This window comes from Solanum dulcamara, chromosome 1 (assembly GCF_947179165.1).
Source record: "Solanum dulcamara chromosome 1, daSolDulc1.2, whole genome shotgun sequence".
Taxonomy (NCBI): domain Eukaryota; kingdom Viridiplantae; phylum Streptophyta; class Magnoliopsida; order Solanales; family Solanaceae; genus Solanum; species Solanum dulcamara.
Window position 1 is genome coordinate 69,713,464 of NC_077237.1, and position 14,994 is coordinate 69,728,457.

General features: G+C 36.1%; 1 protein-coding gene across 1 annotated transcript; it reads right to left on the reverse strand.

Annotated features, from left to right (window-relative positions):
• Positions 1 to 6,353: 6,353 nt before the first annotated feature.
• On the reverse strand, positions 6,354 to 14,721 carry LOC129894896 (uncharacterized). Its single transcript, XM_055970519.1, has 8 exons — positions 14,397 to 14,721; positions 14,254 to 14,319; positions 14,123 to 14,165; positions 13,117 to 13,171; positions 10,928 to 10,976; positions 10,592 to 10,659; positions 10,394 to 10,502; positions 6,354 to 6,740 (listed from the first exon to the last, which is right to left on the reverse strand). The coding sequence occupies exons 1-8, from the start codon at positions 14,565 to 14,567 to the stop codon at positions 6,627 to 6,629; spliced, it is 675 nt and encodes a 224-aa protein (XP_055826494.1). The 5' UTR covers positions 14,568 to 14,721; the 3' UTR covers positions 6,354 to 6,626.
• Between the last annotated feature and the right edge of the window lie 273 nt (positions 14,722 to 14,994).

A 14,994-nucleotide genomic window follows, 5' to 3' on the forward strand; every position in this document is an offset into this window, starting at 1 on the left:
ATTTTCTTTTTTCAGAAAGTGTTTCAATTTTCTCATGTTTGGTTGGTTACTTTGTTGAAATATTTTTTCCAAGAAAACAAGTTCCTTAAAAACGAGAAAAATGACTTTCCTAATGAAAGAAGGGAATACAAGTTCTAAGCGACATTCCAAGTTCATTGTCTCCTTCTAACCTACTCAACACCCCTAGTCTCCACCCTTTGACCATCTCACCCCTTGCCAACCCTGAAGCCCCCACTCTCCACCTCATCTCACCCCATAGTGTTTTGTTAAGATTACATATAAATATTCTTGTGATAATATTTTTTTGCTTAATTACCAAACACTAAAAAATAAGTAAAATCATTCACTTATTTTTCAATAAAATATTTTCTAGAAAAATATTTTTCATGTAAAATATTTTCTTCCTACGTGGAAAATTTACAAGGTATTCCGAGGAGAAATATTAATCAAGAGGAGAAATCTAGAAGGAGACATAAGGAAAAAGACAGGCATAGAAATTTCTATATAGAAAACATTCCATTTTCTTCAATTTCACCTCACCTTTTGTTTTAATTATAGAAATTATTGTACTTGTCCCAAATTTCTCCCCCGATTTCAGTCAAAGTACCCAAAATTGGTTGACCATATTGGTTCCCACACCCACATGGTGTCGACATAGATGCAACACTGAAACTGAAGGATTTGAGGTAGATGATAATAGGAGGAGTAATATGTCTATATCTCATTTATTTTTGTTGACAATAGACTAGTTTCTTGCAAGCTACAACAGAAGGAAACAAAGAGGATTGACAATGCAAGGAAGGCAACACCACCCTATCTCTTTTGAGTATATGGAACGAGCATAATAGAAGATTGTTTCATAATAGTGAAATTGATGTACAAAGAATTAAAAAAAACTTATTTTTCACTTTTATTTTTGGTGTAATGAGAAAATACCATGTATTTCTTTTTCCAAACAATTGTGGCCTTCGGGCAGCCTAGGAAACAGCCTCTAACAGAAATGCAAGGTAAGGCTGCGTACAATAGACCTTTGTGGTCGGGCCCTTCTCCGGACCCTGCGCATAGCGGGAGCTTTAGTGCACCGAACTGCCCTTTTGTGGCCTTCGGGCTAGCTTGTCCAGACTTCAACTAAATTTATGGAATGTCAGTTATCTCCCACCAACACAGGTACCAAATAACTCTATCCTCCAAAACCTGAATAGATGTGATGAAATCACCTCGAATGGGGATGGTGCCATTAAATAATCGCCAAATAAGGAAGAGTGATATTCTCTTTGGCACGGACTAAAAAGGAAAGGGTGGCACCATGCTACATAAATTAGGACAGAGAGAGTAGAATTTTTTGCCTCTACTGGGATTTGAACTTGGTGTGGAGACAATGTGGACTCAAGCTGAGTGACACCGTGTTGTATTTACGAAGGCATACTAGGATGAAAATGAGATGATAATGAAACTTTACTGGTTAAATAAAGTGCAAGAATCAATTCTCAAAAAAATAAAATAAAGTGCAAGGATCTTAAACACCGCATTAACCAATAACTATGTTCATATGGAGTGATCAAATTTTCGGATACAAAGATACAAAGATAATGATAATACTTTTCTTCTACAAAATTCTCCTAGATCCATATATTTATACTAAACATAAAGATAACCCCTAACACATAGAAATAATTACTGTTGTAGATAACTGCCGGTAATAACTGTTGCTTATAACTACTATAGATAACTACTGCTTATATATTTTATCCTATTTAAAACAAAGAAACTAAGATTATCTCCACATACTTGTCTAGATTTTCTTCTAGAGTAAGTCCGTAAAAGAGCAGTCGTATTAGTGCATCCCCCCGAAAAGTGACCTTGTCCTCAAGGCGAAAAGAAGGAAACTGATCAACAATGAGATCATAGTTCTCCCAACTAGCTTCTTCAAGGGGACGATCAACCCATTGAACTAGAGTTCCAAAGAAGAAGCACAAACTTCCTTGACCCATCGATGTGATAAAACTTTTTCAGGTTTCACCATGAATTCCAATACACCCATGTTAAAAGATTGCAGGGAAGTCGTGGTGGAATTTGCCGATCTCACGCCTTGCAGTTTGTAATGTTCCCCTTTCCAATTGAAAATTATGAACATGTCCTTCCAGATAGCTTGAATGGTATTGAGAGAAGCTAACTATTTGATACCAAAAAACAAATCAGACCCTCCAAGGGAAAAAGGGTAGTAATCGTGAGTGATGGGAAAACCCGACAATTGAATTTGAAGATTTCAGCAAATTTTATTGTAGCGAATGATGTCCCCATTCCCTATTTGCACGCAGAATGTTGGAACTATCTCTATTGGGAGCTTATGCTTCTCTACAATGGATTCAACCACAAAATTATGTTTATAACCACTATCCACAAGTATTAAAACCTTTCTAGGGTTGATTTCACTTTGAAGCTTCATTAAATCACCAACTGACTGTCCCAAAATGGCGTGGAACAAAATTTCAACAATGTTAGTTTCTTGAGGGTCGCCAACATTGTTGCATTAACCTCATCACCATCTTCCAATGGATCTCCTCCTGTAAGCTGCCGTTTCACAGATTTACATCTATGACCGGGTGCAATTTCTCATGGCAACTATAACAAAGTCCTTGTCCCATAAGATTTCTCCTTTCGGTATCCCATGTTTGCATTTGAAAAGGTTGGGAAGTGGATGGATTGAAAGAATCATTGTTGCGTGGATTTTGAAGTGAAAAATTTGAAACTGTTCTAGGTGTTTATAGAAGAGTGCAATGGGTTTTGTATAGTGGATCTACTAGTTGGGGTCCAATTAGACCCTCTATTGGTACGAATTGGGTCTAATTTATTTTCAAATTCGAGCGCCAAACTCATGGCTTTGTAAACTATTTAGGGCTTGTGAATCCTAACATTAGATTTAAGTTCCTCTTTTAGCCTATTCAGGAACACCCATAAAAGACACAGACAGTGATCTGGCCAGTTTGTGACCCTAAATGAACGTTCTGCAAATTCTTGATGATACTTTGTATAAAATCTTTTTGTTGAATGCTACAAAGATGCTCGTTGGAATTTTGAAACTCCATAGGACCATAATTTTCCTGCAATGCTTTAACAAGCTTTTCCCAATAAAGCAAAGTTCGCTCACGATTTATCCATGAGAAGAGATCAAGTGCATCATTATGTCAACTTTGTGTTCCTCTGGAATTTGATAGTAGCAGAAATATTTTCTGCCTTCAAAATGCATCCTCTGGGATCACCTCCTTCAAATCTGAGAAATTCCATCTTTGTGTGTGGCCTCCGGGAACGATTTTTAGGCCACACTGGGATATCAATGTCTTCTTCCTTTTCTCGCCAAGCAGATTTTCCTCCATTATAGGATCGGTGACTGGTTTCCCCTTCTTGGACGCAGCCATTCTGGGCTTTCAATGTAGCAATTTTTGTTGCCAGCAATTCAATAGTATTTAGTTTTGATGCTATGACAGATAATTGTTGGGCAAGATATTCAACATTGGGAGCATTTTCTTGAGAAGTAGAAGATCTGGTATTGACCATGTTGGATCGATATACCAAACTAATAGAAACTAGGATGAATATGAGATGATGATGAAACTTTACTGGTTAAATAAAGTGCAAGGATCTTAAACATTGCATTAACCAATAACTATGTCTGTATGGAGTGGACAAATCTCCAGATACAAAGATACAAAGATAATGTTAATATTTTTCTTCTACAGAATTCTCCTAGATGCATATATTTATACTAAAAACATAAAGATAACTCTTAATACATAGAAACAATTACTGCTGTAGATAATTGTCGGTAATAACAGCTATAGATAACTATTGCTTATATATTTTAATCCTATTTAAAACAAAGAAGCTAAAATAGATTATCTCCACATGCTTGTCTAGATTTTCTTCTAGAGTAAGTCCGTAAAAGAGAAATCGTATCACATACACACATCGATAGGGAACCCACAGAAGAGCTAGAAAAAGGAAAGTGACACCTTAACTTAATAGCTCCATTTCTTGTTCCTGACCGTTGGTCAAAACTTGGTGGAAGACTATGTATGACTAAAACAGTCACACGCACATCTTCTACTTATATTTCGACACCTACTTGAAGATTATTAATGAATCTTTTTGACTTATAATAAAAAGTTGCATTTGCTGAAACATTCCACATGCATAGCCTAAATGCATCAGCACTATCTTTTCTAAAAAGCCTCAAAGTGTTGCCTGCTGTATTATATAACTATCTTCGCAACTTATGCGTTTAAAGAATCTGTTAATTACTGGTGGTTAACCTCTTTTGTAGCATTCTTAATGCTTACTATATTGAATTTAAGTAGGTGCAGAAATTGTGTCCAGTTGCAAAAGATTCACTGAATAAGCTATGGTTCTTGAAGTTAATATATCTTCCCCTCATAGGAGGTCGCAGTCACAGACTGCATTTGCAAATTCATCATCATTTAAAAGACAGCACTCACGAGGTGATGAATTTGGGAGCTGTTCGACTCTACTTCAGCGCCACCGCTTCCTGCTAACTGCGCTTGCCCTTCTAGCATGTCTCTGCACCATCTATCTCTACTTTGCAGTCACTTTAGGGGCCGTTGACTCATGTTCTGGCTTGAAAGGGACTCAAAAAGCAGCATGCTATGTAGAGCATGGAAAAGCATCAATGGATAAAGGAAAACTCAAGTTCTTCTAGCACATTGATAATTTTCTAGCTGAAGTTTTGCTGAATGATTGCTCCCTTCCTTATGAAGGGCATATTCATGTAGCTCGGTGAAACTATTCCTCACATGTTATTTCAGACTTGTGTACAATAGTTTGTTTATATATATCAAATTGCACAAATTTTGGTCCAGGAAACTATTTGAGATCGGTCAAGATGTGTCTGGTGCTAAGGAATCGATGTGGATGTTAGGCTCCGCTGTTTGAGTGGCGTTTTCTTGTGGTATACAGATGTAAACAATAATGTGGTGATGAATCAACTGAAAATGTAGCATTATAACGTGCAAATGTAAAGATATTTTGACCATATTGAAGGCCTTTCAAATCCTTTTTTAGGTTTCGGTTTTCTTTTAAATATAGGGTTGTGTTTTGACAGTCGGGGCTAGGGTCCTGGGAAAGAGATTTGAGATTTATTGTTCTTTTCGGGTGGAAGTACGTTGACAGTCTAAATAATTTTACATGTTTATATAGTTTAATAGATTGTACGAGACTACTTACCATATAGTTGTAGATAGCTCTTACCTCTAAGAGTTCTAAAACTTTAATCCTTTCTTGATGCTTTTGTTTGTGCTCTTGGAGGAGAAATCACACACAAAAAAATGGGGGGTGGGTGCGGCGGGAGGAAAGAAAGAAAGGTAACATTACAACAGGCAATAGTGAGAGTTTCATAATCAACTAGTCTAAATAACCCTTACTGATCTCTTTCTACTCTTGAAAAAAATTACTCACCCAATATTTACATCAAACCACCATGAAAAAGAAGCAACAACTCGCATCTTGTGTAATTTTTGTGTCTGTGTTATGTACTGAGTAACTCTTGCGTTTATCACAGAGAAAAATGTACTCAAACGATCGTAGAGTATAATTTTTTATCTCGATAAAGCTACTCAGAATCAATTGGCAAGAGGTCAACGATATGTACTAATGATGTAAGCTAGAAATATAATTAATTGAAGAATTAGGAGAAATGAATATACCTGACTGCATCTGTATGCAAACCAACACGATGGAAACACTCATTACCATTTTCAACATATATAGCCATTACAGGTACAACTCGATTAGCAGGTGGATCTGGACGAGTTCAATTGAATTTAGTGTATTCCTCTTTAGATTATATATATTTTGTATCTAGAGAAACGATACATTACAATCTAAAGAGGAGCTTTTGGATGAGTATCCTTTTCTGTACATATGCAAACATTATTTCAATCTGATTCAGAAGGGAAGAACTTGCATCAGTATCTCAATTTCAATTCAAACATGGGTTTGATTCACTCCATTTTCTGAGAAAGATTTATCATCCGAAAAGAGGCAAAAATGGAGTCTTTGATCCAATAGCATCCCGTTATATAGAAACAGATTTGATAAATACTGATATCTCTCAGATGGAGTATTAGAACGGAAAAATCCATTAGATAATGAACTATTGGTTCTAAGCCATCTCTGACGATTAATCAACAATTCGAAGTGCTTTTCTTACGTATTCTTGATAAACCAACATTCTTTGCGAAATATATTTTTCTAAAAGTTATTTTTGAAATACCATTAAAGAGAAAAAATGGGATAGATAAGATCCTTCGACTCTTAACTAGAGATTTTTGGTCTAAACATATAATAAGATCATATTCATTGACTTCAAATCTGGATTCACCTGTAATGGTTGTTGTGAGTATACACAAAAGTTCTGCGGGAACTTCCATACTTTATTCTCCTCCTTAGCATTTCCTCACAGTTAGGCTATAGAGTTTTCCTTCTGAAATCCCCTTTTCCTTTCCTTTTACTTTCACCATTCACCAAAGAAAAAAACAAAACTAAACCACTCACAGAGTCAACGAAAAGAGGACAACTGAATCATATTAAGAACAAAAAGAAGTATTTCTACACTACTCTCCTTTTAAACGCTGCTGGCGACTACAGCAGATAATGCAAACCAAGGATGTGACCAGCCCCACCAAGTAGCCAGCTGTAGCTCCATAAGTCACACATATAGGCCATTCCTACAATCACAGATTTTGCATACATCAGAACAAACAAACAGAGAAACCCAACATATTCCAGTTTACAACCCACTCAGAGAGTTCTGCTGGATAGCAAACCAAAAGTACACAAAGACCACAACACGTGACAGAAGTTTTTCCTGCAAAGTGGAAGGGGTAGTCTAGATTTCATCGAACATTGGCTAGAGTGTTTAGTTATAAGGTAAAAGGCCGGCTACTTGCTCTAGAGAGAATACTAAAGTTTAGAACACTACATTCAACCAATTCTCAAACTCAGGAAGTGAAAATACATGTAACGGAGTTTGCAATAGACTGGTGAAATTATCAGTTGATAGCAGATGAATCATTACAAAGTTCACAAAAATACACAAGATAATGGAAAAGAAAAATTGAGAAAATTTCCAAACAGTAATAAGAAGGGACGATTTTATTTTTGATTTACCAATCACAATGCGCTTGAGTAATTCACACCTTTGGCGTATCCTGATAAGTTACCAACAGATGAATAAAAGCAAGATGCAACTTCATATAAACAAACTTATGAAACTCTTTTGCTATACACTGTTTCTTTGTCTTAAATTTTCCAGTTTTACTGTACTTGTTATGCTCCTCCATAATAACTTAAGTCAGCTGGCGAAATTCTGTAACTTTTTAGAGAAAGGCAAGTCAAAAAGAATGTCCTGGTAAAGTCGATGAACTTTGATGCAGCTACAACTCAGTTTATAGAAAAACATACATTAAGATTAGATAGATATAGACATCTAATTCAATCTTCCAGAATTTGATTATTCTTTTTAGGGACCAGTAAAGAACTCTCATGTTCAGAAGAAGCATGTTGCGGAGATGAAGATGCTGAGATGGATGTGTGGACACACTATCAGGAATGAGGTTATTTGGGAGAAGGTGGGAGTGGCATCCATGGTCGACAAGATGAGAGAAGCGAGACTGAGATGATTTGGGCATGTGCAGAGGGGGGTGTCAACGCCTCAGTTAGGAGGTGTGAGCGGTTGGATTTGGAGGCTATGCGAAGGGGTAGGGGTAGATCGAAAAAGTATTGGAGAGAGGTGATTAGACAAGATATGGAGGTACTCCATATCACCGAGGACATGACCTTAGATAGAAATGAGTGGAGGTCGCGGATTAGGGTAGAAGGCTAGTAGGGATAGAATAGTGTCTTACCATGTGTCGGTTTAGGGTGGTCGTAGGTCTAGGTGTGCCTTTATAGTTGTGTTGCTATTGCCTTTGATTATTGCAGTACTTTGTTATAGTTATTGTTCTTGTCTTGTAAATTTTGCATTGCATTTTATTTTTACTTTTCATTTATTTTTCTTTTTTTCTTTTTTTTTTCTTTCTTTCTTTCTTTCTTTCTTTCTTTATGCTATATATATTATTTTTTTCTCTCGTACTTGAAACTATGACTTTCGAGTCGAGGGTTTTTCGGAAACAACCTTTCTATCTCCATGAGGTAGTGGTAAGGTCTGTGTACATCCTACCCTCCCCATACCCTACTTGTGGGATTCCACTGGATATGTTGGTGGTGGTGGTGGTGGTCAAAAATACCCTTATACTTCCATTTATTAGTTAAGTTTGTCCTTAGTTATACTATTTAGCTAAAAATACCCCTATTGTTATAGAATTGAACAAAAATATCCTTATTTCTGACAATTTTTCACCATGGCAAGGTGAGAGAAACTTTAAATTTCAACTTATACATGTGTCATCTTCTAATTGGATAATATACATAACTAATTATATTTAATTCTTGTTTCTTAATATTGCTTTTCATTGCAGATTTTTGCTTTTTGCTTTTACTTTTTCTTTCTTGCTTTTGTTCTTCAGCCATCACTGTCAGGCGCCAGCTATGCTTTTTATCTTCTTCTTCTCCTCCTCTCAAAATCTCAATCTACAATTTGATTTTTGCACTCCTCATCTTCATCCGTTTTTACCTCTTTACTCTCTTAACTTTAGAACCCATTTCACAAAATCACTTGTATTCAATAAAATAATCAATTTCTTTAAATCCAAAACCTCAGGAAAAAAAACCCATAAATTAACCTCAGGAAAAAACCCCATAAATTAACTTTTTCACATGCATTACAAGACATGGGTTCATTATATTGAAGAGGAACAAGAGCCATGAACAACTTCTATTTTTTCTATTTATATTTTTTTTAAAAGGAGCTCATTTGGTAACACCATTGTTGAAAAGAACATCTCACTCTTGAAGCTCATCCATGGCTATAACAAAAAAACAAATTATTTTTCGATTCCGACTCGACCGAACTGGTTATTTAGAGCAAGAAAGTGGAGAACCCATAGAGGATTGCAAAATTCGGGGTAGTAACAATTTATCCAATTGAAATGGAGGGATGCGGTGGGTGGGTTTTTGTGTATTAAAAATTATAGTTACTGAAGAATTTTAAGTTAATTGAGGATTGGTGTATAAAATAATCATTAACAAGAAAAAAACTTTGAATATGAAAAATCAAAAGAATTTTTTTGTTTTTTTGTAAAGATTTAGTGAATTTTTAAAAAATAATGAGAATAGGTGGTGAGGTGGCATGCCACGCGGCATCCACCTCATCCAAATATCAGTCCATGTAGGATTTTAAAAGGCCATGACGGAAAACTGTCAAAAATAAGGGTATTTTTTGTTAAGTTCCATAACGGCAGGGGCACTTTTAGCCAAATAGTATAACGAAGGACAAACTTAGCTAATAAATAGAAGTATAACGGTATTTTTGATCCTTTTCCCCTTTTTTTCATAATGAAAAGAAACAACATCCCTTTTTATGTTTTTGCTCGCTTACTATTGAAATGTATCATTAATTCATCTAAAAGCTTAAGCTATTAGGAGAGAATACACTTATATATAAATAATTATACACGCCTCTTCAAGTGCGGGCTTGATTGTCTTTTCCATGGTCCAGTCACGTAAAATACTTTGTAATAATGGGTGGAGATTAGATTCGAATTGGCTCCTGCCTGCTTTAATACTATATTGAATTGTATGACCATCTTATCTAAAGCCTAATGGAAGAGACACTTTTATTTACTTAATAATATTTGCAGCAATGACAGACCTAACAGAGCCAAGCACAAAGACGGACAACATGAGTGCTAATCTAATGAATTTTGGTTAGATCAGGATATGGCAGGAGCTATTTTCCAACCCTAATTCGAAAAAATTCAAGACCTTGTCCAAAAAGTGGACTTACACCTAAGATTGCATTCACCCAAGGGAACTATACAAAATGTGCAATTCTTGGGAACGTGCGCTGTCCAGAAAAAGAAACGACGTACTATTAGGATTTTCTTGTTTGATCTACCAAACTGAAGCATGCTAAAGGTGAAACTTTAACTGATCTGAGTCTACAACCTCCTCATTCGAAAGCTCAGACAAATAGGAATATAGATGCTGATGGATTAGGTGTGCCTTGTTAATTTTTATGTCTTTCTATCACGAGACAATTATTGTTAGTAGACTGATTAAAGTTAGGCAGAAATAGATTTACTGAATGACATTAATGAATCTGAACTCAAAAGATGCAGGATGAAAATGGACCATAACCATTAGTACGTTACTGCAACTGGACTGACTTATCGACTGATCGTTATAGATGTCCCAATTATCTAAGTTTACAGCAGCATACCTGCCATGGCCTTTCCCAATCAAGTGGCATAGGCCAAGCACCAAACCATGCTCCAATAACAGCTCCACAAGCTGGTATGCGGACCATACAGTCTACAAACCTAAATGCCCTGAAAGAATAAAACATGCGTAAAATATATCACCGGGAGTTCTTAGATCAAGATACTAAACGTCCATTAATCAGGGAGATAGAAGTTACTTTGTTTCAGCAAATATACTGTGCCAATTAGTCCACAATGAACCAAAAGCACAAGCTGCTGGGACAAACTGCCAAGCAACACAACAGAAAACATGAAAGGACAACTATCAAAGCCGCAACAGTACAAAAACAGATTTTTTTGTTTTGATAAGAGTATACAGACAATTTTAAATGGAAGACAATTAGAGAGTTTCCAGTACAGAGTAAATGCCCCCCTGAAAATTTCTTTCTTCTTCAAACTTCAATGTATTTAAAGAAAACATAAAATAAAACCACAACAATTTTAAGGAGATAACTTTTTTGCAGGAAATAGAAAGTCACAGTTTGGACACTCACAGTGAATGATGACATCAGAAGAGACCAATTGAGGGTCTTGGGGAAATACCTGCATTATGATATGACCAAGGACAAATTAGATTCAGGACCATTAGATTTTCTTAGCAATATCAAAGTAATTTCTTTCTGATAAATAAAATCAAAGAAAATTAACAACCATTAAGGAGATTGATGAACCAATATAGGGAGAGGGAGAGGGATTCATACATGGTGATCATTGACCCAGAAAAAACCTACGACAAAGTCCCTATGGGTGTTCTTCGGAGACATTTGGAGGCTAAAGGTGCACCGGTAGCTTATGTTAGCGCAATTAAGGACATGTACAATGGAGTCAAGACTCGACTGAGGACAGTGGAAGGTGACTCAGATCACTTTCAAGTCGTGATGGGGTTGCACCAAGAATCGACTCTTAGTCCATTTCAACTTGCCTTGGTGATGGATGTACTAACGAGACATATTTAAGGAGAGATGCCATGATATATGCTTTGCAGATGATATGGTTTTGATTGATGAGACACACGACAAAGTTAATGATAGATTGGAGGTTTGGAGACAGACCCAATAGTCTAAAGGGTTTGGATTGAGCAGGGCTAAGAAAGAATTCTTGGACTGTCAGTTCAGTAATGTAACTCAAGTGGCAGATGTGGAAGTAAAGATTGAGACACAAGTCATCCCTAAGAAAGGAAGTTTCAAGTACATGGGGTCTAAAATCCAAGGAAATGGGGAGATTGATGATGATGTTACACATCGTATTGGAGCCGAGTTGATGAAATGAAAGGTCACATACGGTGTCTTCTATGATAAGAATGTTACGCCAAGACTTAAAAGAAAGTTCTATAGAGAGGCGGTCAAACTAGCAATATTGTATGGGATAAAGCGTTGGCCGGTAAAGACTTCACATTACAAAAGATGGGAATAGCAGAAATGAGGATGTTGAAATAGATGTGTGGACATACTAGGAGAGAAATGTAGTTATTCGAGACATGGTGTGAGTGACCTCGATGGTGGACAAGATAGAGAAGGCGAAGCTGAGATGGTTCGAACATGTGAAGAGAAGATGCACATATGCTCAAGTGAGGAGATGCGAGAGGTTGACTATAGTGGGTATTATGAAAGGTAGAGGTAGACCGAAAAAGTCTTGGAGGTGATTAGATAGGACATGACTCCCCTATAGCTCAGAGAGGATATGACCCTAGATAGGAAGATATAGAGGTCAAGGATTAGGGTAGAAGGTAAATATGTTGAGTGTTGTCTAGTTTTCCTTTTTAGTACCGTTATTAATACTCCTTGTTCCATCTTATTCTTCATTTTTAGTATTACTTGTTATTTCCTTTGCTTTAGTTATTGTGTCAATTTGTCATTGTTGCTATTATTTTCTTCATTGTTTTTAGCATGACTTTTTCGACTATGTTTGTTTTGATTTGTTATATGCTTTACTTAAGCACAAAGTCTATCGAAAACAACATCTCTACCTTCACGTGGCAAGGGTAAGGGTGCATACACCCCACCCCCGCCCAAACCCCACTTGTGGGATTACAATGGTATGTTGTTGTAAATTCTTCATGTAGTCAATGAAATTAGACATTGTAAAGAAATGGACCTTGTCCCTAAAGCATCCTTAAAAGCCAACTCATGAGGGGAGGATTAGGATTGCCCACGACCATAAAAGAATACCACAACCCACTCCCAAACCAATGTAGGAGATGACAGTCCCCAAACACCCAAGATCGGGCAACTGACAACTAGAGTGCGGATAACATAACACGAAGGCCCAACATTGAGAAACACTACAACATGGATCAATGAATTTGACTCTGATACCATGTGAAGAAATGAAACTTTGGTCTAGCTCAACCCCAAAAGGTAGTTCCATGAGAGGAGGATTTTCCAAGATCATATAAGGAGACCACGATGCATTCAGTCAACCAATGTGGGACTTACAAACATAAAAGCACAAGATAACTCTTAGGTTATAAGAGACAAAAACAAAGATCACATCTCAGTATTAAAACTATATAAGTTTTACTCAACAGAGAATGTATCTGAATGGTAAATGGAGGTCATTTTGGAAACTCAGAGAGCACTTAAAGAGCTATGGTGTATGTAGATCAAACCACTTTCATCCAATCTCAAGTATGGTTCACTTGAAATCTTATAACATATAGAAACAAATGCATATGGTTACATACTCGAAACTAACAGGTGCTCCCAAGATAATAGCTCCCAGTGCATTAACTATGGCCCCTAAAACATAAATAAGACAAGTCATTCACAATAATGGATAATATTCGGGATAGAATATTGTTAATATAGTCCCAGCTAATGAAACATACTACACTTGTCATGAAATATTTTGAGGTATACTCTAAAGAGGAAGAACCCCGCTAAAGGCCAAAAACATGAATAAAAATACACAGAAGAATATATGAATCATTGCTTCGAGGGCCATATATTGTACCCAATGACTTCAGGAAAGAGATGCAGATAGAAGAAAAGGAACAAAATAAACTATGGTATTTACTTCAGAGAAAAAAGACATTCTACCTCCACGAGGTAGTGATAAGATCTGCGTACATTCTACCCTCCCTAGATCCTACTTGTGGGATTTCACTGAGTATGTTGTTTTTGTACTTGAGAGAAAAAAGACATGCTTCTAAACCAAGTAATAAACTTGTATAGTACCACAATCAATTAATATAGGCTCAATCCCTGTGTTGGCTACATGAACCCTCATTATCCATTCAGCTATATTTGTTCTTTAATACAGAGAATTCATTCAGAAACTTCCACAGATATTTCTCTGTAAATCATTTCAGAATCAAAACGCAAGTGCTTATTTGTTCAAAAGAGAGTTTCCTTTTATAATGCAAATCCCTAACTTCACCTGACGGAAGAAGGAATTTCACTAAAGGGATTCAGAAAAATAATCTCGTGTTTAAGGGATTCAACAATTTATTATTCAACAACAACAAAAACTCCAGTGTAGTCTCATAAACAGAGTTTGGGAAGGGTAGAGTGTACACAAACATACTGCTACCTCGAGGAGGTAAAGAGACTGTTTCAACAATTCATTACTCACAAAAAAATCAATTGAACGCCATTCCCAGCAGGTGTTTCATCAATTCACCACATATAGAATTGATTCCGAAACATATAGAGTGAAAATGTAGAATTTTGCTTGTAAGAATGACTAACCGGTAAGAAGACCCAGAAAACCTCGTCCTACAGCTTGGATGTACTACGAAACACAAACAATTTAAAAATTAACACAATACGAGATTTGTAATTTTCAATGGAATCAAAGACAAAAAAGGGATTAGAATTACAGAGCATTGCTTCCTATCTTGTCGAAGGTGACTGAAAACAATAATCACCACTGGAGCCACAAATCCCTGAAAAAAAAATCCTAAATTCAAATCAACTACAGATATTACTCTCTACGTCCCATATATGTTAATTTGATAGATACCCAAATCAGGAAAAGCATTTGAGATGGATGCGTAGTGAGATTGATGGAATAGATATGGTGAGCAAACAAGAATGGTGTAACCAGAACAAATCCACAAATCAAATGAAGATGAAGAGCTTTCAATGGTGAAATGGACAAGAATATGCCATTTCCACCATTTGAAGTTTCCATGTACGGCAGTTTCTTCTTCGTTAAGTATGCTGTAAATTGTGGGCGACTATATCAAATCAGTCTGTTGTTCGAACTAAAGAAGAAAGATTGCAACACATTTGATAGTATTCACAGAGGACCGCACTTTTGCCCTCCCTCACACCATCTCGCACCCCAACACCAGATTTTATTGATTACCCCAATTCACTTTATTAAATATTTTAATATTATTTCATTATACAAATTTTTAATTAAACATTATATAAATTATATATTTTAATTAAATATCTTATATATTTAATTATTTTTTATGTGATATTAATTTTAGATATAAAAGTTAGCTTTTTTATAAATTAATTTTTCTATATACTGTGTTGGAAGGTCCAACTCCGACCGTAGAAATGAAAATAGATGAAAATTATCGATTTCAACAATTTCTAGCTCAATA

Excerpts from the sequence above, each read along its gene's own strand:
- LOC129894896 (XM_055970519.1), bottom strand. The coding sequence starts at position 14,567 with ATGGAAACTTCAAATGGTGGAAATGGCATATTCTTGTCCATTTCACCA. Across the intron at positions 10,660-10,927 it reads TTCTGATGTCATCATTCACT|TTTGTCCCAGCAGCTTGTGC; the intron begins GTGAGTGTCCAA and ends GTTGCTTGGCAG. Across the intron at positions 10,503-10,591 it reads AGTATATTTGCTGAAACAAA|GGCATTTAGGTTTGTAGACT; the intron begins GTAACTTCTATC and ends TTATTCTTTCAG.